At 43.0% G+C, this 27,229-nt stretch overlaps 1 protein-coding gene across 1 annotated transcript in view; it reads right to left on the bottom strand.

The window, feature by feature from the left end:
• Positions 1-955: 955 nt before the first annotated feature.
• The window catches only part of vdac1 (voltage-dependent anion channel 1), a 34,637-nt gene continuing 8,363 nt past the window's right edge, over positions 956-27,229 (bottom strand). Inside the window, exons 2-9 of the mRNA XM_083633218.1 lie at positions 22,905-22,974; positions 11,098-11,147; positions 10,153-10,305; positions 9,764-9,816; positions 9,183-9,410; positions 7,737-7,887; positions 5,969-6,026; positions 956-2,095 (exon numbers count right to left, since the gene is read on the bottom strand). Of these exons, the coding sequence (XP_083489344.1) occupies positions 2,004-2,095; positions 5,969-6,026; positions 7,737-7,887; positions 9,183-9,410; positions 9,764-9,816; positions 10,153-10,305; positions 11,098-11,147; positions 22,905-22,971 (852 nt within the window). The 5' untranslated portion in view covers positions 22,972-22,974 and the 3' untranslated portion in view covers positions 956-2,003. The remainder of the gene's footprint in view (positions 2,096-5,968; positions 6,027-7,736; positions 7,888-9,182; positions 9,411-9,763; positions 9,817-10,152; positions 10,306-11,097; positions 11,148-22,904; positions 22,975-27,229) is intronic.

Raw genomic sequence — 27,229 nt, forward strand, 5'->3', positions numbered from 1 at the left:
TATATATTAAGTTAAACAATCAAGTGCTTTAAAGGCCATCCATTAATTCTTTAAAAAAAAACACTCGCAGGCCTTGTTGATTTCAAATCCACAAGCTTAAAAGGATATCTTAAGATCAGTGGGTATTACTACTAACCTGATGCTGCCAGATGGTTTGTTAGACAGAACCACCTTTTTGGAAACTGTTTCGAAAACGGCAGGGGTGTTCAAAGAAAACTTGGCACATGATTGGATAAACCATCTGTCTATAACGGGCTCACTTCTTGCCGTCGTCACACCTAAATCCCACCCACTGCTGGGAGGGAGTAAGCTTGCTGCGCAGCAAGATGGATTTCTCACGCAAAAACCATCCTGATCTGCATCAGTCTGGACTTACCTAGACTCAGCTCTCACCAAACGTCTGGAAACCGAGACTACTACTTACCATACTTGCCTTGTTGACAGACAACTCCTTCAGCCAATCGGCATCGCCAAATCCACTCGAAAGAATGGCAAAAATGTCTTTTCTGCCGAGAAACTCCGCTGGTACATACACTTGAGATGAGTTATTGAGTCTAGTTCTGCAATAATCGCTGGGGGCGGGTGGAAGTCCAGACTGATGCGTGAAGTGAATGTGAGTTCACGTGATCAGGATGGTTTTACTAGGCGTAGGGTTAGGCCCTAACCTTAGCCTGGTAAAAACCACCCTAACCGTTAGGGTATTACAACTCAGGCTAAAGATAGGCTAATATTACAACTCAGGCTAAAGATAGGCTAATAGTCAAGTTGCTGCTTAAGAATACATTTAAAATCCTCTTTAGCCATTAGAAACTGCCAGCTTGGCCCTTCAATTTGAGTCCAAATGCATTGACTCACTGTATCTCAAATAAGCATGAGCAAGTACAGCCGTGGGTTGAAAATGTCGTCACAAAAGGTTGTCGTCTGACAAATTACACAAGAACAAATACAGCCAGAAACCAGTTCAAGATGTTTATTTAACTCAGGGAGTAAGAATACTGTCAACACCAAGCTCGGTTCCCACAACAGATTCTGGAAGACCAGCGTTTCCTGTCAGGTGCATCTTTTTTCCCTCCCTTGTCCCAAAGTATTTCTTATTGGGAGGAAGTGAACAGTGCGCATGACAGGTTCTCCTTCCCTTTGTTAGACCAGGAGCAACCGACAGGCCATTTGCCTTCTTTCGTCTTAACAGGTGGGTTAAAGTATGCGAGACCGTAGATAAAATAATATTATCTTTGCTATATGTAACAAAAGACAATTCACACCAAATGCACAGACAAAAGACAAGTGAGACGAAAACACAGAATATACACAAGGGGGTGTAGTGCCTCTCTGAGCTACCAACAGCTGTTTACATCAAGGACAACTACTGTAACCCTTCCCATCGCATTAGATCTCAAGACAGACACTTTCCCTAGAATTGAGTAAGCGCTCTCCAGTGTAGAAGAATAGGATAAGACAGACCACTGAATGCTGTGACCGAGGAGTGGCAACAGCACCATCTGGTGGTGAAACTGCTCAACTGTATGCTTACTGTGTTGAGCTCGTGTTTCTTCCGTCTCTAGTTTTGCATTCCCCCCCCCCACCACCCCATCTGCACTGGAAAGCATAGAGAAACATAAATTAAAGCATTTTGTGTCATTGTAGTGAAACAAAAATGGGTAACATGAATGAACTCGAGGCTACTTTTCCTTTTGTAAGCTACACATTTCAAAATCGAACTTTTCTTTTTGTTTAACTTCGGCGGTAGTTTTGTTCTGAAGTTTGCCCTGTGTTTTTCAAAATATATATATATGATCCCTTAAAGTGGTCCTTTAAAAGTGGCAGAGCGTCAACTGAGCGATTTGACCTTTGTTTTGCTGCCTTGCTTCAACTGCATCACAGCTAAGGGAAACAGGAGGATGTGAGGGCTAGATATTCAATAGAAGGGAATTGGAGGTTTTCTTGGTGGAGGTCGGGGAATGTGAGTGCGTGTGTGTTGAGGTTGAGAGGTTCGCCTTGCCTTCCTACGCTTGGAACTCGAGGCCGAGACCAAGCTTGTGTCCGCCGGCATTGATGTTCTTGCCATCCAGGAGAGCAGAGAGCGTCAGCTTGATGCCTGAGGAGACACACATGAAGATGAGGCATGAGGAGACCAAAGCCACTTTCAGACATCAAGTCTGGACTATGTCCGTTGAATCAGGTCCACACCATACGCCAAAGACAAGCTGAACGTGAGTGATGCTGAGTGCCATGCTAAAGCGGTCACACCAGAAACACTCTTTTCCTCAGCGCCTGGCTTGGAGCTGCTCCAGTGGCCCCTCCCCCCTTCACAACTTGCATTCACTCCATGCCTGGCACGTCGGCTGCTGCGCGCTGCACGCTTGGAAAATAGAACAGAAGCTGAAACTATCAGTTCAGCGTAGCTTTAGCGTGGCGTGCAGCTGGTGTGAACAGACTCGCCTGTTAACAAGGACGCCGAAATGAAACTGCGTGGCTTCAACGTGGGTTTGGTGTATGGTGTGAACGTGCACTTAGTGTAAGTATGCAGCGTTGCGGTCAGATCAATAGTCAGAAGACAAAGAATATAAAAGATAAAATCACACAAAATCTAAAGTGCGGTCCAATATATACAGTACATGAAGTAGAAGGACCTGAGTGATAATTAGGAATTTACAGTCCAAAAGGTGCATGACGTGCATGACCAGCATGACCAGCTCTGTGGCCTTGTGGTTTGAGTGTCCGCCCTGAGACTGGGAGGTTGTGAGTTCGATCCCCGGCTGAGTCATACCAAAGACTATAAAAATGGGACCCATTTGTCTCCCTGCTTGGCACTCAGCATCAAAAGGGTTGGAATTGGGGGGTTAAATCACCATGTGATTCCCGAGCGCGGCACTGCTGCCGCTCACCGCTCCCCCAGGGGATGGGTCAAATGCGGAGAACAAATTTCGCACACTCAGGTGTGTGACAATCAGTGGGACTTTACTTTACTTTACCTGACGTAAGTTAAAGAATATAAAGTAACTGAATAGAGCAACATGTTCTGGTAAAAGGCAGCTATGATATGTAAATCTAACGAATGCAGTCCAGCTGCTGCTACGTTAAAGTGGCGTGGGGGATTCTGGCCTGTTGTTTAGAGTCTGTTGGGTAGAGTCCTTAGTAGTGGGGGATTCCGAGCCTTGTTGATGAGGACAATGGCGGTTGGGAAGAAGCTGTTCTTATGGCGAAGAGGTTTTGGTCTTGACAGACGTCAGCCATTTGCCGAGGGGGAGCATTTTGAAAAGTCCGTGACCTGACTCCTGGGTGGAAGGGGTCGGCCATGATTTTACGAGACCGTTTCACCGTCCTGCCGGTGTGCAGGTCCTAGAGACGCTCGCACAACATCTGAGTCATTCTCCAAAATTGGTTCAAAGTCAGAGTTATTAAGTTTACAGCTATCTCAAATATTATTTCATCTTTCAATAGATAATAAAATGATCTTAGTAAACATCTAAGATTTGCATAGCTACTTAAAGCAGGACTAAACCCCCCAGATTTCTGGCAGAACGGCATGATGCTTGATTTGAAAAAACCTATGGGAAAAACCAAAAACCAATAAAGGACCTTCTCCTCTTGTCTCACTATACTCTTTGGCTGTGCTCAGCTCAGGAATTTCTTTCCGGAAATCGACGCCATGACAGTTTGCTCACCGCCTCGAAAATAAGTTATTTGAGAGCTCCAAAATCTTTATAAATATCAACAACTAGCCAACGCTTGTGGCCTGTATGGAAACAGCGTTGCTCAAAATGGTTGAAAGTGATATCAATTTGGCCATTCAGTGGCGAACTAGAAATTGACTCCATTGACTCCCATTTGTGTGTATGTAGCTTGTCTAAGTATCGTTAAAAGAGCCTGGTGACGCGAGACTCATTATAGCAGCACAGCACAATAGGACAAACTCCCCGCTCTCAACACGCTCATGTAATCACAATGCGAGATTTCTCCACGTTATTCCCTTGTCCAACTTGCCACATACCCTGCCATGAAATCTGTTTTTCATTTTCGTTTCTCCCTTTTGTGTGATTCTTGTCAAAAGTTGTAGTGCACCTCTGCTTTTTCCTCTCGAGCGCAGGGCAGAGCTGCAGCGCGGCCGCAGAACATTCTCCCCCTCCCTCCTCCTCAGACCCTGGCTGCTCAATCCATTCCAGTCTGTCCAAACTTAATACCGATCTAATCTCAGTATGAGATGCAGGGAAATATATTATAGTAGCCAATGTGTTTAGAGCAGCATTGTCACGTTGTCACGTCGTAGTATAGTGTTATATTTTACATGTGTGCTAAACTGTGATGAGATTTGTTTGCGGAAATGACGGCGGGGATGAAAGTCGCTGTGTGGGGGGAGGCTCACTTTGGTGCGGACTCGGAGCTGCTGCTGCTGACAGTACAAACACACATTCTCACCCCTCCCTCCCTCCTCTCTCTCTTGGCACAATCAAGTGGTTGAGTAGTTCTCAATGTGGGGCCAGGGGACCGCCAGTGGTCCTTGAGAAGATTCCAGGATTCTCTGTTATCTCTCAACCTAATGGAATTCTGGACAAAATCATATCTAGGCTACATAAAAAAGCAGATTTGCATCTGAGAGATCAAATCTCATCACATGGGAGTCCATTGCCCCAATGTGAACTAAATTAGGGCTCCTTAGTATGAACAAGGTTGGGAATGATTTACAGCAACACAATGCCATTTCCTTCCTTTTATTTCTATTTATGATTATAGTGGCGTTTATTGATAGTATTGTGTTACATCACCACACGGCCATCTTGGTAGGAAAATAACAGGCGATTGTAATCAATTAACAGGTCAAGTGACACAAACAGCCAATGAGCTGTATATTGTAGCGCCATATTGGTAGGAAAATGCTTGTGACATCATGGGAATAGGCTTGGAGTTGTGAGGAGCTGGGAAAGGGTACAGGGGGAGTAGGGGAGTAACTATCTTGAAATCCCATAGTCTTTGGTTCATCGTGACATCACGACGTATCAAATCTCCCATTCATTTGAGGGCAAAAAAAAGCAGTGTTCAACCTATAGAGGGCACTTATGCGGCTGAAAATGATACAAATGGTACAATGGCAACAGTTTGGTCTCAAATGTGGAAGTTTTGACCAGAATTCTTCACACACCACCCCCAAAGTCATATATATTGGTTAAAAGCTGCTGTTTAGTCCTGCTTTAAATGCTTTATAAATTAGATTTTTGGTTGTGGGACAGCAGTTTGTAAGAATGGCTTCCTCAGTCAGACCACTTGTCTGTCTGTAGCGTGCTGCAGAGAGCCGTGTCTGTCTCATTACGCTCTTTTCTCCCGACACGACCAGATGTTTAGCAGGCTAGATATCCATTGGACCACTGTGACTCGTCGGTGAGCACCCGGGGAGCTCACCACTCGCGTCTGTGGACAGTTCACATTTAACAAGCGAGCACTGATTTGCAAGCACCGAGCCAACGTGATTTGCTTCTGATCAGAGGCGGTTTGTCGCTGAGCTCTAAAAACAGCTCGCCGAGGGCTCGGAGCGCCTAGCCTGAAGAACTAGGCATTAGTTAAAGAAAGCAGACTGAACTCACCAGGATTCAGAGTCTGAACTAGGCATTAGTTAAAGAAAGCAAGACTGAACTCACCAGGATTCAGAGTCTGAACTGAAGTAGTCATTAGTTAAAGAAAGCAGACTGAACTCACCAGGATTCAGAGTCTGAAGTAGGCATTAGTTAAAGAAAGCAGGCTGAACTCACCAGGATTCAGAGTCTGAACTGAAGTAGGCATTAGTTAAAGAAAGCAGACTGAACTCACCAGGATTCAGAGTCTGAACTGAAGTAGGCATTAGTTAAAGAAAGCAGACTGAACTCACCAGGATTCAGAGTCTGAACTGAAGTAGGCATTAGCTAAAGAAAGCAGACTGAACTCACCAGGATTCAGAGTCTGAAGTAGGCATTAGTTAAAGAAAGCAGGCTGAACTCACCAGGCTTCAGAGTCTGAGTGTAGCCCAGGCCCACCAGGCTGGAGTTGTTCACCTTGGCCTGTGAGGGAAGCAAAGAAGACATTTTCACAGTTCACTAAAAGACAAAGCATTTGAAGCAGTTGCTAGCAGTTGTTACTAGTAAGACAACATAGAACAGTGGTTCAGGTACATTGGTGGTACGCAGTAGGGATGTTCATTTTGAAAATTTTCCAAAATCGATAATTGGTGAAAATTAACGATCAATTATCGATTATCGATTTTATTAATACTTAGAAAATTTTCATTTTTTTTTTTTTTTTTTTTTAACAAAATGAATGCCTATGGCAGAAAATACAAAAGACAACGTGTTCTCCTCAATGAACTCTTTATTTCAATGTGTCTCCTCTCCAACACTGCTGTCCCCGGTGCTGCCACTGCTGTCCCCGGTGAATTTCCCATGTTTAAAACAGTTTTGTTGGCACAAAGACCCATGCCCAGCCAGAAAACTAGAGACTATATGAAGTTCCACCTCACGTTAGTCGGCTGTGCAATGGAGTGGGGCGAGGAGGAACGAATTCCACCCAAACCTAGTCCAATTTTTTTTTTTTTTTTTTTTTTTTTTTAATAATTAAAAAATCGATCCAAATGCCACAGGATCGATTCCAATCCTTAACGATCAATTATCGATTTTCGATAATTGATGAACATCCCTAGTACGCAGCGCTCCCCTCCCTCTCATACTTTCATATGGTGGCAATTTCTGAGGTGGTACTTGGTGTAAAAAGGTTGAGAACCACTGACAACATCCAAATCTATATTATGTTTGGATGTTCAGCATTGTCTGCCTGAGCCACGCAGCATTGGATCACTGCCTTGAAACGTAAGGACCTGCTCTACTGTATATCTGGACTATCCAAAAGACTCAAAACTGGCTTCAAGAACACCAGTTGTACCCATAATTAAATCTCCTGTGTACCACTGTCATTTACTCATGTGTGGACATTGCTTTTATGGTCATTTACTCATGACATGGCTTTTACTCAGTCTTTTTAATACTGCTGTACTGTTTATATTTCTAACCTAATGTACTGTTTTTTCTAAAATACTAAAACTAAAATGTCGATTGGTGTGTACTGTCCCTGCCAAATCAACCTTATGCATCAGAGTCCACAGAGACACCCTGAATGCTCCCTACTATGACGACGACGATGACTACTACTAAAAACACGATTTCAGACGGACAAGCCCGTCTTTATTGTCACACGATTACAATCAACACATGCACGGAGGGCCACAACACACACATGCTGATGGTGGCCGGTGAAATTTGTCCTCTGCATTTAACCCATCCTGGCTTTGTCCTTTCCTCCGGGGGGCAGGCCAGGAGCAGTGGTCGCTTTCTCGTACAGCGCCCGGGGACCGACTTCGGATGTTGTCGTCACTGGTCGGATGATGATGACGATCTGATCTTCTGCATGTTTTTTTTTAATGGGGGGGTTATATACGGAGGAACCCCCCTGGGGGAGCACGGGGAGAACATGCAAACTCCACACAGACAGAAAGGCCCTTACGACGAGATACCCCACCTGGGCAGTAGGCACTGAAGATATGGGGGGGAACACAACCACAGCGCCCACAGTGTCCCAGGCGAGAATCGAACTCAGGACCTTCTGACTGCGAGGCGACAGCTCTACCACTGAGCCACCGTGCCCCCCTACTACTACTACTACTACTACTACAACAACTACTACTACAACAAATACTACCACACTACTTGCACACTACTCACAGAGAAGGCTGCGTCGGCATCAATCTGGTACTTTGCGGCGATGCCAAAGCGGGTGTTGCTGTTTCCGGCGGTCCAGGCCAGGTTGACAGCCGTCTCCAGCTGGTCATTCACCTTCTGGTAGATGGAGCCGCCAAACTCAGTGCCATCATTTCTGAGGGGGGGGGGCATTATTATTACAAAGCTGATTCTTGCCCACTCTAAAGGTGACATTTTCCACCCTCAAACAAAATGTTAAGATTAATTAAGATGTATATATGTACATACTATACTATACTCCCTTCTTTACCCTGGCAGAATTCCTAGGCCATATCTAACATAACTTGGCCAATAAGTATGTAACATACCAAATAAAACAAACGGTAATGTCTTCATTTGATGTAGAATGCAGAGGACATGTAATTGTTTAGTTAAACTCGCATTCCAGGAATATTGTATTTACTGCGCTGCTCCAGATAACGTAGTTGGCTCGAGCCTGTTTCGTCCTGGAACCCACTCGCTTTGCGCCAGAACACAATCGATTTGGGGGTGGAACACGCCAGGATTGGCCAACGCCAGTGCCCAGAACTGTCAAATCAAATCATCGACAGAGGCGCTATGGCCCGCCTCCCAGTATTTTCAGTGTATCAGAGATCCAGTAGATAGAGAACGTTAGAAATATAGCCAGCCACGTTATAAACAACAAACTAACGCTGGTGATCCGTATGGAAAGTGTTACTCGAAATGGTTGTTATATCAATTTGGTCATTCAGTGGCGTTTTACTGCCATGTAACATAACTAGCTAGCCGCTAACATTAGCCACAGTAGGCGATTACACATGATGCATTGCTCTTAAAGGGCTCGCGCCGCGTGAACTACAGTAATAATCACATGGGGGGGGGGGGGGGGGGGTGTTTCACATGAGTGGGGCATGCGCAAATACCACCGTGACGTAACGATGTACCAAATCGCCCATTCATTTGAGGGCACAAAAAAAGATTGGTCTCAAATGTGAGACCAGAATCCTTCACATACCACCCCAAAAGCCATATATATTGGTTAAAAGCTGAAAAAAGTGTTTTGGTGGTAAGTTACACTTTAACATTTCATTCTGTTACCAATAAATATTTTCTCTCTCCAGTTCATCATCTCGCGATTTGAGTGAAACATCTGCTTAGTATTTCAGACTTGCGGACACAACCTCCCTGCTATTTTAACATAGCATTTGCGAGAGCTACACCTGGACTTTTGGGGGCCTATGGGCAAAATTGGATTTGTTTCCCCTCATCACAGCAAACCCACAACATTGTAGTCAAAGTACAGCATGATCATCAACACACTGATCAGCTGCTTGGTGTCCTTAGTTACTATTGGTAATAATACGTTATATTACTGAGTTACTGCTAAAAGTAATATATTAAATGTAATATGTTACTTTTGTAATGAGTTACCCCAACACTGGTCCTTACACATTGGTGTGGAGCTGGAACTCGTCCGTCTTGTATCCGACAGCAAAGTTGCTCTGAGTGATCCTGTTCCTGCCGGCCTCAAACGTCATCTGGTAGCCGGCCAGCCAGCCCTCGTAGCCCACCACCCCCGCGCCGTGGATGGCTGTCCCATTGATGTCGTAGTCCACGTCGCAGCCCAGGTTGATGTGCTCACACTTGTAGGCCGTCTTGATTTTGCCGCCCTTCTTGCTGACGTGGCGTTGGGGGGGGGAGACGAGTTGTTAATGTCGGGACAAAAGGTCAGACTGCTGTGACTTGTGACAAACACATACTGGTTTAACCCTAACCCTTATTCCCTAACACAACATGTCTTATACGAGTTCATCAAATTATTTGATGGGTGGGCCGCAGTGGGCATCAAAAGCCAAATCCCAACAGGGCCACACTCTACCTATAACCAGACACCTTATTCAATTCCATGATATACACAGCTCTTTGTCAGCATGAGCTTGAAATTATTTTGAAGTGACTGTTTCAACTTGATTTCACACTGAACTGCCCTCCATATACTGTTCTGTGGTGTGCAGCAGTGTCCTCCTCACCCAGTGTTTGGTGAGAAGGAGGAATCAAACGTCAGCTTCAGGCCCTTCACCAACTGTGGAACAAGGAAGGAGACAGATGAAATGAGTGTGGTGTGACCAACGGAAGACAAATTAAGAGCAAGAAAAGATTCTGATCTTTTCAAATCAATCAACTGAAGGATGACTTATTCATCAGAAGATGCCAAGGTCCAATTTGAGAGGAGGCACTGTAAATAGCATTAGAGTAGCTATCTATGTTAACTAGACACACACAGCAAGGCACTAATAAGAAAAGTAAATGCTAAATTCCATAATATTCTAGGAATTCCATTACTTATTTTTTTATGATTTGCTGCATGTATAACCTTTTATTACTGCTGACAACACCATCCACCAGCCCGCCCACTGACCTGGTCCTCCAGGGTGATTTCAGTTCCCAGGGTGTTGTCGGTGTTCCACTTCTCCGTGAAGGTCAGGCCATGCTCCGCCCACTTGTACTTGGTCTCCAGGGAGCCGGCGACCTTGCTGGTCTCGGTGTTGGCAGAACCAGTGCTGGTGAACTCCTGCAGATGGGACAGACAGGTGAGAGGGGCGAGAGACCGAATTACCATTTTAAATCATCTTATGTTCATGTATATTTGCAGTTGAGTGGCTGCACAGGTTTCCCAAAGGGAAGCCATCTGGAAAGCTTTTAACAAAACGGTATCTGCATCTATCACTTACTATTAGACCTATTACTATTAATTAATACAATGGGTATAAGTTGTATTATTATTACTTTCACCAAGGAAGTTATGTTTTGCCCTTTTTGTTTGTTCGTCTGTTTGTCAGCAGGATATGTAAAAGAAAGAAAAATCTATTTAAATCAAATTTGGTGAATAGATAGGCCTTGAGCAAAAGAACAATTGATTACATTTTGATGGTGATCGACATTTGCGATTTCTGCTATTATGAGTCTATTTTTAGCCATAACTATGAAACTTACAGCGATAAAGACTTCATTCATAATCCTAAATGTATGTTTGTAGGGTCAAGAAATTCACACCAGCCAGGTAGCCCAGGCCAGGGTGTCCTGGCAAAGTGTATGATTTGTACAGATTATTATTTGGTTTTCTGAGGTAGAGACGCTGTATAAGCCCATCTAGGGTATCCCGTCTCTACCCGTACCCGCACATACTTTTTAAAATTGTGTCTGTTTCTGTTTTTAAAAATGCAAAAAAAAATTTTTTTTAGGAGATCAGATAAGCAGCCATTTCATTATCAAACACACTCTGAAGTCAAGAGCCTCTTAGGCTGAGAGAGAAGACGGGTGCAGTCTGGAGCGGCCACTCTGATAATGACCGGCGACGACTTACCAGTCCATTCTCAGACTTTGTTTTCAAGTCCAGCTTGATGAGCCCAAACCCTGAAACACATATTTATATATGAAGAGATCAAAATTATGCCTCAATAGCAATCCAAATATAATAACACAGGGGATAATATAAGAGTAGAAGGCAAGGAGAAATCAACTTCCTAATGCCTGTTTGTGTTTAGAAAAAGATAAGGCAATGTGCACACTGCACAGCATAGGTCAAGAGATGCTGGAGACTGCAAGGAGGTGATTAAAGCTGAAGCGGAAAAACTCCACATAATATTAGGGATGGGATATCGGTATCGGGTGCCGATATGACGTAATTCACATATCGGATATCGGACTGACGTCGCTGATCCATGTTCCGATCCAGAGTCCATTCATAGCCTGCAGCCCTGCACTGGACCATAAACCCACCGTAACATAACATGAAACAGTGCTAGTTGTAAGTAGTAGAAGTGAGGTAGTAACATTAGCGGTTAGCTAACTCAACAACATCTCCTGAGTTTTAAAGATATTTTAGTCTCATACATATTTGGGGGGTTTCCCACTTGACCAAATGTGGTAAAGTGGCAGGGGTGTTTAATTGTCGCTTATTTGTTGAAATGTAATCTTAATAATTTTGAGTGGATCAATTGTTTTGTAAATACCGAATGACCTTTATTAATTGTTTAATTGAATATTGTGGAATATTTATGAGCCATGTAACTAATATGAGATAATTGATTACCAAACCAAAGACTAACTGATGTCACAGTAGGAGCCAGCTACTATGGAGGCTGCAGCTCCTTGGGAGAGTTGCCAAGAGCTCTGGTATCGGAATCGGTATCGGTAGATATCCAAATTGTTCAAAATGAACATCCCTACTATGGATTCAATACAAAAAAGGATTGCTATGTGAAACTGGTCTTCAGTTTGTAATGAATCACATCACAGCACAGAAATTAGGTAAAGCCTGGTACACACATAAAGATTTTCTAAATCTTAACAGATTTTTTATGTGAGTGACCCCACACATGAAGATAAAAAATCATGGATTGAACCGTTTTGATTGTATTGTGTGTGGTGTGCTCCGATATTCCCAATACAGCACACCACATACTGTACATAAAGATCTGTCCTACGACAGTCTAGACCAGGGATACTCAACTTGCTTTGCCCAGGGGCCACTTTCGTGAAATGATAGAAGGCCAGGGGCCAGTTAATAAACAAACAATATACATTTTTCTGTAGCGGATTGTAGGTTTTTGGGGTGTCAGCCGGAGTTTAGTCTGACAATGTTGCGCACACCGGATAGTTAGTTAGGTTAAGTTAGTTAGGTTAAGTACATACATAAGTGCCTGGGTAGCAAGCAGACGGCAGTATTTGACAATTTAGCAGCTAAATCATAGATTATTGAAAGATATTCCATATTCCAGACTGAAATGCTATAACACTGACTGAAATGCTTTTTTTTTTTGCAATTCCATCGCGGGCCGCAAGTTGAGTATCACTGGTCTAGAGTCTCGTCCCCCAAGCCAGAAATCTCGTATGATCAAACGCGATCTAATGTAGTACTAGTACCCTGACTGACATGTAGGAGGCAGCCATGTGTGACAGGGCATATAAACTGCGAAAAGAACGAAAGAACGAAAAGAAGAAGACGCGTTAAACCAAACAGAAGAAGAACGAGTGTCGTCTTCTTCCTTATATTGTTATGCTTCCGTGTTCTTCAGTCAACTCGCTTCTTGATTGGCTACATTCCATTCCACGTCACAATCCGTGGAGTCAGTGACTTGGCAGTTGTCGGCTTTCCCCACACACAAGAGGGCTTTTGATCGTAAATATTGAACAGGTTTAATATTTACGATCGTCGGCCCCGACCATTTTGCGAGCAGATGGTGGGGAGAAATGGACTCTTAACACACCTCACACCACAGGATCATCTTTAGAGCCATCAGATAATCGGGCGTTTGCTGTCCTTGGTCGGAAGGGGGGAAATCGTGCCAAAATCAGCCAGATTATCTTTATGTGTGTACCGGGCTTAAGTCTTCCAACATGTCAACCCTCCCCCAGTAAAACACTCGAAAGGCACTGAAAGGAACATTAACAACTTTCTCTATAATCTACCTTCTTTTACAAGCAACAATGTAACATTAAAATGGATATAATTAGGCCTAACCACTTACATTTCTTCTACAAGTACACATTGAAAGAGTCCCTTTAAAGATTTCCCTCATAAACACATTAAATCAAGCCATTGCTTGGTATTGGTGCAATATTGATTAGCAGTCTCTTAGGTCCATTTAAAGACATTAATATGCCCTGCTGACCCGATGTGTGTATTGATTTGATGTATATTCTGTCAGTGCATTCCCGCTGTCAGTTATGACCAATAGTTAAATCGTTGATCACTCAGATCCTGATTCCTGGCTCGAGCTAATAGAACCATTCCTGCCTCTACCCATCATTTCACCCATTCATTGATTCAACCATCCAGTGGTGTAGTCTACGTGATACGCAGGTATACGGCGTATACACACTGCTAAATGACTCAGATTTGCGTATGCCCACTGGGAAATGCGCTATGATACGTATCGTTTTCACTTTCCATTCATAAAATTCACCCTGTGCGCTCTGTGTGTTACAAAGTGCGGACTTTTGTTAATAATTTGATGTGTTGAATTGCACCACGCTACCTGTAGTAGTTAATGCTTCCCTATGAACATGTGTGTGTCTGTCCTATCACTCTCCACTCGGGACCCAATGCTCCGGACTGACTCTGGCTTCACGTGCTGCCCATGCAGGCTCAACTGCGCAAGAAGGAATAGTCCATTCATCTGTAAAGCGTGGGGGGGTCATAGATCGAATGTGATAAGTGTTTTTGAACCTTTTGCAGGTAATTTCGAGGTTAATCAGTTAGAATAGTGACATAATTATTGTGCTTGCTGACAAGCAAGGCACAATCTTGAAATCCCACATACTTATTATTATACTTCTTGCTATCCACTTTTTCTACGAGTAATAACTCCCCCAATTTTTGCGCCACATAGACATGCCAGACCTCAAAATGACCGGCTTATTGAGGACAGGTGTGCTATGACTTTGCTAAGGGTTTGTGAAAGCGGTTTGGCCGCAATTCGCCATTAAGCGCCATTTTTTTCCCCATTGACTTGCATGGGGTTTGGAAAAATCTTGCAAAATCTTGCAGTAAATTAGCTGTCATTCACAAACCATAACAGCTAGAGCTACGAAACTTGGTAGGGAGGTGCACGGAGGGGTCTTTTACTATCCCCGAAAAAATTGCACCAATTGACCAGATGGTGGCGCTATAACAGCCCTCCTTACCTTTTGGTCCATAACTTTTGACCCGTAGGGTCTATCATCAAAATTCTTTTTTCCCTGCATTCCTTGGGTCGTCCCGCATCTACTCAACTAGGCCACGCCCATTTCCGTCTGACTAGATTTTCCGCCATTTCGCATTTTGTCCAAAACAGTTTTTTTGCCATTTCTCCTTGAAATTTTGTCCAATCTTCACCAAACCAACGCACACATCATGTGGGGACTGTCCTGCACAACACTGATTTGGAAGTTTTAAAAAAAAACGCACCGTTGCGATATAATCCACTTCCAACTTTCTGTGGGTGGGGCCTATTTCACAAAGACCGTCCGATGCTAACCAAACTTGGTACAGGTGTGGAGGGATGTACTCTGAGCCTATATCAGAAGTATTTTGTCATTTAGCCTTTAGGGGGCGCTATAGCAGCATTCAGTGCCTGTCCCTTCTAAATGGTTTTATGTTGAAGGGCGGCAGGAAGTGCGGATTCATTCTCATTATGGCCAGCCTTCCTTCTTGTATGACACTTGACACTTGTCACTTGTCGCACGCACGCTATTATACAGACAACAGACACACCTATGCTTGTATCTCAGTGGGTATATCACTCATGGTCTCACTCTCATTTGCATACTGTATGTTTTCAGCAGCTCCAACTCTTCTCTGTTAAAAACCAAATGCTAAAAGTGTACTGGAAACAGGAATCCGGTGAGATTTGACCAGATAAATAGAGCTAAAGAGCAACTCTGAGCAGCAGCATTGCATGTTGGGTAGAGCAGTGTTGCATCTTGGGTAGAGAGAATGATATACACTTGTCGCCAACCATGGGAGGCCTGTCTGTTCTGTTAGCTGCTGTGTTAATGTAGCATGGTAACATGTCCAGAAAACAATGAATGAACAAAATGAACTGAACCCATGGGTAAGTGTCACCACTTTGTGGTTGTTCATTTTATACAGCCAGCTGGGTTTGAAAACATAATGGAAGAGATAGCCTAGTGTGAATAGCCTAGTGTGAATGGAGGCTGTTAGCCACAACAACTGTGCCTTATAGGCTAACCTCAGCCAGCCAAAACAAACACCTTGTCCCCCTGGCGTTAGGACACACTGTTCATCAATGTTTGGGACTAGTTGCAACAAGCTAATTGAGCTAATGCTAGCATTAGGCCAGCGTTTCTCAACTGGTGGGTAGCGTCGCGGGGCCGTTTTGATTGGGTCGCGGACATTTACAGTACATTACTTTTTTTTTTTTTTTTTTTTTCAGATTATTGAAACTGGATTAGCCTGACCAGTTTCACTTGTTTACCAAGCTGAAGCATATGCTCTGCCTGTAATTCAAGAGAAGTCTGCCTTTTCATTTCATATTTAATTTTAGTTCAATTCAGATGATTTAAACTGGATTAGCATGGCCCCAGTTTAATTAAAAGTTATGACCAGTTTAACTAAAAAGCATATAGCCTGCCTGTGATTCAAGAAAAGTCTGCCTTTTATTTCATATTTCATACAGTTCAAATAAGACTTTCTGACCATGACCAGTTTGACTTGTTTAAATTTAAAAACATACAGTATAGGCCTGTAATTCAAGTCTGCCTTATTTCAATTGGTTTTTAGCCCTAGTTGCACTTCTGTTGCACTTTTTTGTTCATTTGACAGTGCATGAAGGCATTGTGTATTAAATAAATGCGCTATTTTTTGTGCAATAAATTTGAGTGGTTTAAAAATAAATCTGAAATGTGGGTCGCGACTTCATGACAAGGAAAATAGTGGGTCCTGAGGCTACACCAGTTGAGAACCACTGCGTTAGGCGTTAGTTAGCATGCTACCCAAGCAGCTTCTCTGGCTGACTGGACACATGACAACAGATCAGCAACTCTGTAACAAAACTAAAAGGGTAACATTACTTTGGTGACCAGGGACTATTATCAGTACATTTCACTTCTAATCTAACACTAACATAATGGAAGATAGCCTACATTAGTTACTGGCTGATTAGATGCAGCCATTGATAGCTTTTCACTTGTGTGTTTGCAGCTCTGGTAAGCCTGCTAGTTTTGTAAACAGTTGTTGTCGCAACCATGAACATGAATGACACTACAAGGAATACTACTTCTCTGGAGGTTATCATGTCCTATTTTCCTTGAGACAGTTGGAGACATTTAGAATACAGGGTAATTATTGAGGCTGTAGTTTGCAGGTAATGTAGTTTTAGATTGCAGAGATTGAGCCGACTTTCCCCTTTTGTGTCTCTGTAGTAGGCTACAACCAGTCTGACTTCCCCACCTACCAAGTACTTCTACTCCAAAGTCCTTTTACTCACATAGGCACACCCATAACTACTTAGTCCCCCTAGGTCCATGGGCAGGGACCTTGCAAGCCAGGCGGTGCATGGCGAGGACGGCAAGCACAATTACATTTTCGGTAGGAAATGTAGACATTCTAGTTGTATATGTTGTTTCATACTAAATCTATAGCTCTCTCAATTTAATGCCTGGTTGTCACAAAATCCCACGGCACACCTGGACTGGAGGCGAGACCATGATCACGTCTAGATTGTTGTGATTTTGTTTTGCATACATTATTATATAGGTGCACTGAATACCCAGGGATGTGATCTAAAATAAGAAAAAAGTCATTTTTGATGTCAACTCGAACCACATAATTAACATTGTGGTTTGGTTTGACTTTGTGTGTGTGGGGGGGGAGTTGATGCATTTTGCTTAAAAAAATACAGCATGTGATGTGTTCATTGATTGACTGAATTTAGTTAATTAAAGAAATCTGTTTCTGCTCTGTAAAAAGTTTACAATGGTGATCAAAAACACTGATCCAAAGCTCAGTTCTGAAGCTATTCTGTAAATTTGGGGAGGAACAACAACAACAAAAAATGGGTCGAATATCCGCCCACTTCCGGTTAAGCCCCGGTTAAGGGACTTAACCGGAAAAAGGTAGACTACACCACTGCATCCATCCATACTTTATATGACCAGGGGATCTGCACATCCAACTCCCTGGCATAATGCTATGGCCTAGCTTCCCCTCCATTAAACCAGCCATTGATTAGTGGCCAGAGTTTTCCTCAGCTTCCCAACATCTCTCCAGCTCTCCATCCACTGGTCTATAGAGAGGCAAAGTGAACGTCACTTCCTGCTTCAGCACGGTACCAGAGATTTTCATCCACCATTTATTTTCCCATAGACATTTTATAAAATGCTTATACAAATTGTTTTACTTGGTCAAACCAAATGGTTCAGCTATATTTAGAATCGGGAGAGGCCATAGAACATTTCACCCGGACCAAAACTTAAAAAGCATTGAAAAGATATGTTCTTTAAATCCGAGATAAATGTTATAAATGTTATGCTCTCCTGTTTCTAAATACGGTATATCTGAACCGTTTGGTTTGAACAAGTAAAACTATTTTCATAAGCATTTTATGAAATGTCTATGGGAAAATAAATGGCGGATGAAAATCTCTGGTACAGTGCTGAAGCAGGAAGTGACGTTCCACTTTGGCTCTCTATTCATCCGTCCACTCATTCATCAAGCTACACATCCCCCACACACACATGTTGAGTGGAGATTCAAAGTAGTTCTACTGCTAAATGCTGTTGTACAGTTAGAGCTACACTATTAATCATATATCGCAGTTTTAGTTATCAAGATTAATGCTGCTCTAGGCAAGATGTTCATGCAAAAACATTCCTGTCTTATCGGATTAAATCATAAATTGGGGGCTGCAACAGATATGATTTTCGTCTCGTCCATTTGATTTGATTTGTTTTTTGTTTTTATTAAACATCACAGACTGGCTGGCTGGGTTGGTAAATATGAGCATGGCATGCTGTGTGCAGTTTAATGATGTCACCTTACATGATTTGTGGGTGTTTACAGTAAGTCCTTCAATTTCAAATAATTACCTATTTTTGCCATTTGGGGCCACCGACGTGCAAAGTTGCCTAGTGCAGAATCTGAATCTTCTCTGTTCCTTCCTACGGCTGTGCAGCAGTCTCTGACGCAGGGCACGGCCGTCGCCAAGAGACTCATTCTAAAGGAGTGGAAGTCCCCCTCCCCACCTTCTTTTCAGTTGTGGCTGACGGACATGGTTTCAGTTATACGTATGGAGTGACTCAGGTTCCTGAGGACCAATTCACTTAGGAAGTTTTCTACCATCTGGGACCCATTTATGGGCTTACTTGGACGAGGTTAGGGGTGATGGGTAACGCCCCCATCTGATCTCTCAATGACTCCTATGTATCTATGTCGTAAACGGAGTCCACTGCACAAGAATTTCACACGTGGTACTTGTACCATGGAGTGACAATAAAAATCTTGACTCTTGAATCTTGAATCCTTGCACAGGATTCTATATATAACATCTCCTTTCCTGTGACTGAGCTTGTTTGTCTTTGTTCTTCTATTCTTGTGTGTCTGTTTTGGATAAAATGAAAAATAAAATATTGAAAGGGGAAAAAATTATAATGCTGCCACTCAGTGAGCATGACCCCGCACTTCTGCCTCAGTGACATCACATGCATACCTTCTATTCACCTTTTTCCTGGGCTTACATTTCCCATGATTCTCAGCGGTAGCCGGTTGTCGACTTCCTGTTTAAAAAAAAATCACTAGCAAGGAGGTGCGCGCCGCTGTCAAAGAGTGGGAATGTATGGCTTATGTTATCTGAAATGGCAAAAAATAGTAACGTTGTGTGGTTGCATAGCGGCAATATTTTACAAAAACGAGGTGAATGTCAATTCACTGGTACTGTAGGCATGGGTCGATTTCTGGTTTTACCGTTTCGGTAAAAAACGGGAAAAAAAGTTTTTATTTTATTTTCGTATTAGCCTCTTCTCAAGTTGCACTAGTAGGCAAAAGTCTTATTTTGTTTATTATGTTGATGTTTGAAGAAAAGTTAAGCTGAATAGTTATGAGAAATAAAAACAGTGTGTTGTTACAGTTAAATGGTTCTGCTTATTTTTATTCAGTGTTAGTGTTGGTTGGCATACCAGCTTAGAGGTGCATTATCGCCACCAACTGCAGTCGCATTACAGTCATTTATGGGCTACACAAAAAAAAAAAAAAAATGTAAAATTCGATATACCGGTTTGATACGGTTTTTTGGGGAATATCGAACCGGTTTCAACATTTTCAAACCGACCCATGCCTATACTGTATGGTAGTGATGCGCGGGTCAGGGTTTTTTAAGGCAACGCAACGGCCAATTTAATGTAATATGTCTCCGGACTCAGGAGGAGCACAGCAGAGCTTCCAAGGTGTGCAAAGTAGCTAATAACTCTGTCTCTCTCCCCTCTCTCTCTCTCTCACACACACACACACACACACACACACACACACACACACTCACATGCTGCCTGCGCGACAACAGTTGTAGCCTACTGCTCTCAGTGCTCTGGATGAGTTGTGCGGCTGCTTTCATGTCGGTCTTTCTTCAATTAATCCATGGTCTTCAGATAGCGCGACTACGCTTCCCCAAAGTGCGGATGGCGTGACCGCAGTGTTTCAAATGGAGGTAGCAGGTATAGAGGTAGGCAAGAGGCACGCTACAGAAACAGTTCTTATTCTTCCCCATTTCTTTTAATTACCTCATGCGGTCTCAATTGGCCATGTTGCAGTAGTAGGCTACTAAACGTACTGCAGCAGGTGCGCACACGGCACACGGCTTGCAGATACGGCTAGACTCGCTGTCTGATTTCTTTTAATTAGCCTCATGCGCTTTGCGCTCTCAATTGTTCACAGCCTAGCTACTCATGTTGCAGTAAATTTGACAAATAGATCACACAGTCGAGTCCACAACAGAAAATCTGCGGTGGTTAGTTTTATAGACACTTCAAATAATAATTACAGCGAATAATCCTTCCAAAATGTTTGTTTTGAGAGCACATAGGCTACCTCATTGAAGCGTTCTTTACTCCATGTAGGCTATAGAGCAGGGCTATTCAATTAAATTGTTCAGGGGGCCGCATTGTCAGAAACCTAAGGGACCGGGGGCCGGACCGTTCCCCGAGCCATTATATGTACACTTGACACAATGCGCCACCACATTTTCGCAGCCGCGCTGGAACTATTATTAAGTAGGGGGTGCTGTAAGGAATGGAAACTCGACGCTGCCCGCAAGGGCAGCGTCGAAGAAGATTTTATCTTTTTTGGACTTTTATCCATATTTAGAAGAATATTTAATTTTAAATTAACATTAGGATTATACTGTTGTGATGTCATTATTCAGTATGTTCTCCTTTTCTATTATTAGTATTAGTATTCGTATTAAATACTGAGTATCTCATGAAAAACTATTAATATTGCATCTTTTGTGTTTAGCTCTGTCTCACAGCATTGTAACATTGTAGTGCAGCAAGAAAGGAAAACTACTGTAAACATTTGAACCTTTCTTGTTTAGAACCTATAGCTAGCAACATCACACATCTCCTGAAACACCATTTATAATGCATCTTTCTTGATTAGCAACATCACATCGCCATCTTCTGAAAAACATGAATATTGCACCTTTCTTGTGGCTACATCACAGCATCTACTGAAAAACATTTATAGTGGATCTGACTTGTTTAGTTCACTTTAGATTCACATCACATCTGAAAAACAACCAGTCGAGTGTAATAAGTAAATGAGGTTTAATTGTAAAAAAAAAAAAAAAAAAATCTTAAAAAAAAAAAAGTTTTTTTTTTTTTTTTTTTTGGGAACTCATTCGCGGGCCGGTCGGACTTGATTGGCGGGCCGGATTCGGCCCGCGGGCCGCCAATTGAATAGCCCTGCTATAGAGAGTGCAGCAGGAGTATGTCTGATTGTGTGTAGCCTACCTACTTGTGAGAGAGAGTTCACATCTTTAAGGTTAATTACTCTGCGTGTTTCACTGCTCTAAATTATTTAATAATGTTGCTTTGTCATGTTCTGAGCCTGCCCCGCCCGCACCCGCGATATTTTCATAATTTGCCAACCCAGCCCGCATGCGGGGCGGCCCAGCCCGTGGGACCCGGCGGGTTCTGGGTGACCCGCGCATCACTACTGTATGGGCTTATTTTAGCCGAAATATACCTTATTCGATAACCCCGGACGGCGCCATATTGTTGACAAACCGCAGCCGTAACGTAGTCTGGCCGAGCGTATAGCAACAGTTATGGCTTCGTCAAAGAGAAGTGATGAAAAAATAAGTTTGGTCGGAGGTGCGGACCCTTATAAAAAACTGACTTAAGAGTAAATATAACTCATTATATTGCCAAGTATAATGTAGCCTACCGGACATTGTGAATACAGTATTGGCATAGGCTACACGTCTCAGGAGCTGAAGGCTTTAAAATCCCTTGAGTCCGAGCGTTATAACTATTTAATCTGTGGCAATTGGTGTGACATTTTTACTTTTGTGCCACCAACGACATCATCATCATCAAACATTGTCGTGACAGCAAAGGTAAATAACCTTAACATTAAATGTTTGTTTGATCTGACGCTTGCTTGCATGAGCCCAATGTTTGCTAATAACGTTAGGCTCTAGTCTCTTTCCCTTCACGTTTGTGGACAGTAGCTAACACTCGGGCTTTTATTGCTGCTATTACTACAGCCGTGTATTATTACACAGCACACTATCGCTGTTGTGAAATAGCTCCTGGCGCAGTAAAAACGGCATTAAATAGGCTAGTAAGTAACGTTGGCTAGCGTCCTAAGCTATGACAGCTGTCAGTCACTTTTAAACAGTGCGCTGCGGAATGTCAACAATATGGCGGCGGTGGGCGTGCCCGTATGTGAGTGCCGTCAATTGAATAAGGTCTATTGCTAAAAATAGTATGTGGTTGCATAGCGGCCGCTTTTATTTTGAAGGCTAAACGTCCAAACCGGAACTCTTTTTATTTGGTCATTCAACGGAGCTTTAGCGGTCTCTCTCTTTCAAGAGTCAAGATATTGTCACTCGTTGTACAATTATGCACATGTGAAATTATTATGCTGTGGGGCTCCATTACAAGACATAGGTAGATACAAACATAGCCTACAACATTTAAAGCTATGGATAAAAAGAAATGCGATACATGCATGCCTGGAAACGGCTTTAGCGAATCTTTAATCAAACGTTTTAACGGAGGCCTCTACACTGCATTTTATAGTGTGTCCCACCAGGTCAGATTGTGTGAGAAATCTGCAGTATTGCTTTACAAAACAAAGGGATATTGCTTCATAGCACAATACAGGAAGATGCCGCTGTTCATCCAGGCAGATGGTGGAACAACTGAAAGGCCGATGGAAAATTCATGGTAAATGTGGTCTTCATTTTTGAGACACACTAGCAATACCCCACGCATTATAGAGGCTACTAGTAGGCTACCTATCGTCTCCGCCATGCTCTCATTTGTTCATGTTAATTTCACCAAGCTATTTGACTTAATGATGTTTAAAATGCTATACGCGGCACCTTCAAGAATCCTCTATACAGTAGTTTGATGAAATGGGTGAATGTTTGCCTGCTCAGCGCTCACCGTATCCCTTGGTGAAAACATCCCTGGCAGACTTCCCAAGGTCAACGTAGGTAGGAGGTACAGCCATTATCTGCAAATTTAACAGGAGAGAGGATAGTCAGGGAGGTGATGGAAAGTAGTCCGTCAAAATGATCACAATACTTAAGTCACAATACGATGATATTGTGATGTTAAACATCTTTGCGGTATGCTGAGTACTGCGATAACATTATTGTGAATTATTATCAAAACTCATAGGTAGGAAGTAAGCGTGGGGATCCCCAGAGGCCCCACGATACGGTACAGTATACATGATATTATCGCGATTTTAAAAGATCGATACTGGCATCCATGCTAGGGATGTCACGGTTAACCGCCGACAACGTCATTGGTCGGTTAAGCATGTCGGTCAAACGGTTAATTTGCATATTAAATTGGCATACAACGTGTTGCCAATATGGTGGTTTTTTTCCCTCCTTCGCGGTAAGCAACAATGTTAACTAGCCTAAGTAGTTACTGTAGCAGCATTATATAGGAATTAAAAGCTCCTGCCACTGCCAGAACAACATTCATTTAGAGAAAGGCTTTTCCAAATGGAAAAGCAGTGTGCACTGTCCGCCTCTCCCCCCGCGTGCGAGATGTGCTCTGTGATAAACTCAGCTCCACACATGCGCCACACCCCCGCCTCCCCTCTGCTTTGACCAGACGGGAGAAGACGCCCTGCCCTGTGCAGAGTCAGACTACAGCGAGCCAGTCAGTCATGCTCCTTCTGTGTTTCAGCCGCTGTCATGAGACCATGAGGTTACTTTCAATGACGCGTTTCAAAACAAGCTGCGCCTTCCACATCGATTCACTGAGGAATCCACACTTTTACCGTAAATTGAGTTCTCTCCAGGTCTGTCTGTCTCTCAGGTGTAATAATCCCACAACGATTACAGCAAGAGTGAGAATGCTCTTCTAAACACATCGGCTATTAATATATAATTATTTATCTGCATCTCATATTAGATCGGTAAAAAGTTTGGACAGCCTGCCTCATTTGTTCATCCTCCCGAGTCCCGCAATGCTGACAGCTGTCAGCGTGCGGACTTGCTGCACTCGTCGTCATGTCGTGCAGCCGGACACACAGAGAGCATACAGCCCTCGTCGCAGATAAAGAGAGAGAGGGAGAAGCGTGGAGAGAGAAGCAAACTATTTTTTTGCACATCTCAAAAGCAGGTAAACCACTGTTGAATTAGTGAGAATGTCAGAAGGAGAGAGCAATAAGCGCTTCTTCAGTGCGCCCTGCAGCGTGAAGGCTTGGGGCGGTGTCTTGATGTGCTATTCAAAGTGGAAATTCGTTCAATTAGCGACACGTTTCGTTCTGAGCTTTTAAAATTAGTTTCTGCTGGTTTTATTAGACTATTTACGACACATGCAGTAAGATAATTCATTTAAGAATTGTGAGCGTGAGTATGGGTTTTTTCCCTCCGTATTTCCCCCTTCTGCAAATGCGTGCAGCTCCTCATAGCCTATCCGAGGAATGTTTTTGTTTAGATGGCTGGAGGATTTAACTTGTCTTCTCGTTTTGTTAATGTGTTTTTTTCTGCTTGTAGATGTAAAAATAAACGCTTTCTACTGAAAAAAAATCAAGCATTTGGTAGGCCTAAGGTTTAATGGGGCACAGACAGTAAAATAGCGCATTTTAATCTTCTCGGTTAACCGACAGTTGTCGGCTAATGAGTGTCGGTTGTCGGTCAAGAAAAATTATGATTTTCGACATCCCTAATCCATGCATCAACACAATATTGCCAAGCAAAATATTGCAATACCATGCTGTGCCCACATCATTGGATGGTAATCGGTGTCAAGAGAACAGTAGAGCCACTTCTTAACATGCAGTGGAATCCGGATTATAACGAGCTCCTAGCCGGTTGGCCTGCATGTTAAACAATAAGCCGGCTTATGTGCACTCCCGCGAGTGCGGATCATTTTCATCTCAACCCCAAGTATACGATCCGCATTATAGGAAAAGCAGCTGTTGTTTAACACTGGCAGCTCATGATCCAGATCATGTAGCTGTTATGTGTGAGTGGGTGGGTGGTGGCACTTTACAAACCATTAATGTCCATTCATTATTTTCACAAATGGACGTATAGCATTAGTTAGGTGGCTGGATTATTTAGAAGAGAGCCAAATTAGGTGAGTAAACAACTAAAAATTTAATCGTTTCTTTGTCCCCCATCTGCCAGTTTAAAAATGCAACAAGGGAGATGATAGCCTACTAGAGTTGCGCGATCTTGACCTCAGTCAGATCGTCAATCGCCACCCTTTGACATCACCAATACACGATGTCATCGCGCAAGCACATGGCTATATATTAATATGGATGTTAACGTCCATATTAATTAGCTTCAGCTGCGCTCTCGCTGTACTTTGCTAACTTAGCATTGATGCTAGCGGGACTTACCCAGCTATCGTCATTGCCTGCTTTTACTCCTGCTTGCTGGTAATGTTAATCCCATCATTCCCATGTCAGAAAAAGTCTCCAGATTTGTCGCTAACGTTAGTCTCTTCTGAGAAAGATTGTCTCCAGGAGGGTCTGAAAAGTTTTCTCGAGTTATTGTGTGAGGCAGCCAGTGTTGTGTGACTGTGAGCGTCCAATGTTGTGTGACTGTGACAGCCTATATCGAGACATAGGCCTAGCCTAACTTTTGTGGGGAGAAATAAATTGAAAACTAGTCAGATATGACTTGAATGCCACTTGTAAAATAAATCACCCACAGAGATTGACGACGGTGCGACCACTATTTTGACTGGGCGGCATTTTTGGCACATTGCCACCCCTCGTTATTGCCTGAATGGTCGGAATGGACCCGCCGTTAAAACTGCATGTTTTTGAATGGAGTTTGGTTACAGATTCACTGAAGCTGTTTCCATATCACATTTCTTGTTATCGATACATGCTACCGCACCCCCTCCCCCCGCCCACTGGCAGAGAGAATACTGACCATTTCCAGCTGTTTCTAAACACAGACTTCTGATGTCTAGAAAGGTAAAACCGGAAAATATCCTGCTCTGGCTAGCCGGACATGATCCAGACTTCATGTTTAGAAGAGGCTCAGGCCTATTTTACACCTCAGCTGTCAGAAAGCTACTGGCACCACCAGGGCAAATGAATGAGTGAACACAATCATGTTGTTCTGTCCCTTATTTCCATTCCATTTTAAATATATACTTTTAATTTTACTGCGGCAGCTATTTTACATAATCATTGAACATGACAAACTATCCTTTGATTATATTTTCTTACTGACCGATGCTTCCGTTCATATTGGGACAAGAGGAGTTTAGACCATTGAGCTATATTCAATATGGAGAGATGATGGCTATCTCCGCCCAGTAGGGTCGAGTGAAGCCAAAATCCTGCCAGATCAGTGAACCAGATTCTGCACAGTAGCTCCGTTGAGTTAGAACCTCTGTGAGGTCCCCGCCCTTCTGAACTTTCTTATGTAGAGCTGCTGTTTCTAGATTTGCGCACAGTGCGTTGTGTATTTATATACAGTCTAGCTCTGTAAATATGGCACTTTAAGTTGTAATATTTTTTGTCTCGCCAAAAGTAACCAGGAAGATTCCCACTATGAGATCAGTTTATCAAAATGACGCCTGTATGGAAATCTGATTTTCGTTGTCGGAGATTGAGCTCGTATCAGCCAGACAAGTCAGACCTCCGGGCTGCTCTCACTGAGCTATAAGGGGGAGATTATCAGATGAACTGATGTTTGCAGCTTTGTGTTGATTAGCCTAATGTTTCCGTGGCATTTTGATTAACTTTATGATTTAATTCCTTTTGGAGCAAATGTTGGTTTAACAAATCTAACCGTGAGGCTACGTTGTTGTACTGGTATAGTGTGGGTAGAGCAGCCAAACCTAACATTAGCCCAGTGAGTGAGCCAGGCTGCCTGGTCTCTTCTCTGACTCTGTATATCCCACTGAGCTATATCTTATTTATGCCAATGGTATATCGTTACTAAGAGAGGAGTTTGTGAAGAACCAACATCCCCACAGTCAAAGCATTTCCCTGAGATATCCATATAAAAACGTGTATTGCTTTAATACCAAAAATAAAACCTCCAGTATCTGTTTGTCTTAGCTAACGCTAACCCGTTAGCGATTAGCTAATGGCTGGTGGTTGTGTAGGCCCCATCTTATACCCGGGAGTTAACATTATAAAACACATTTCCTGTCAGTTGGACAACCTGGTCAGTTCTGAAAATATGTATATTATTGTGTTATTCCAGCTATCGTTATCGGTTGTTAAGTTATAATAATATTAAGCCGACAAATAATGCAAAAACAGCCGGCTA

The sequence above is a fragment of the Poromitra crassiceps genome (genome assembly GCF_964638095.1).
Source record: "Poromitra crassiceps genome assembly, chromosome: 1".
Classification (NCBI taxonomy): domain Eukaryota; kingdom Metazoa; phylum Chordata; class Actinopteri; order Beryciformes; family Melamphaidae; genus Poromitra; species Poromitra crassiceps.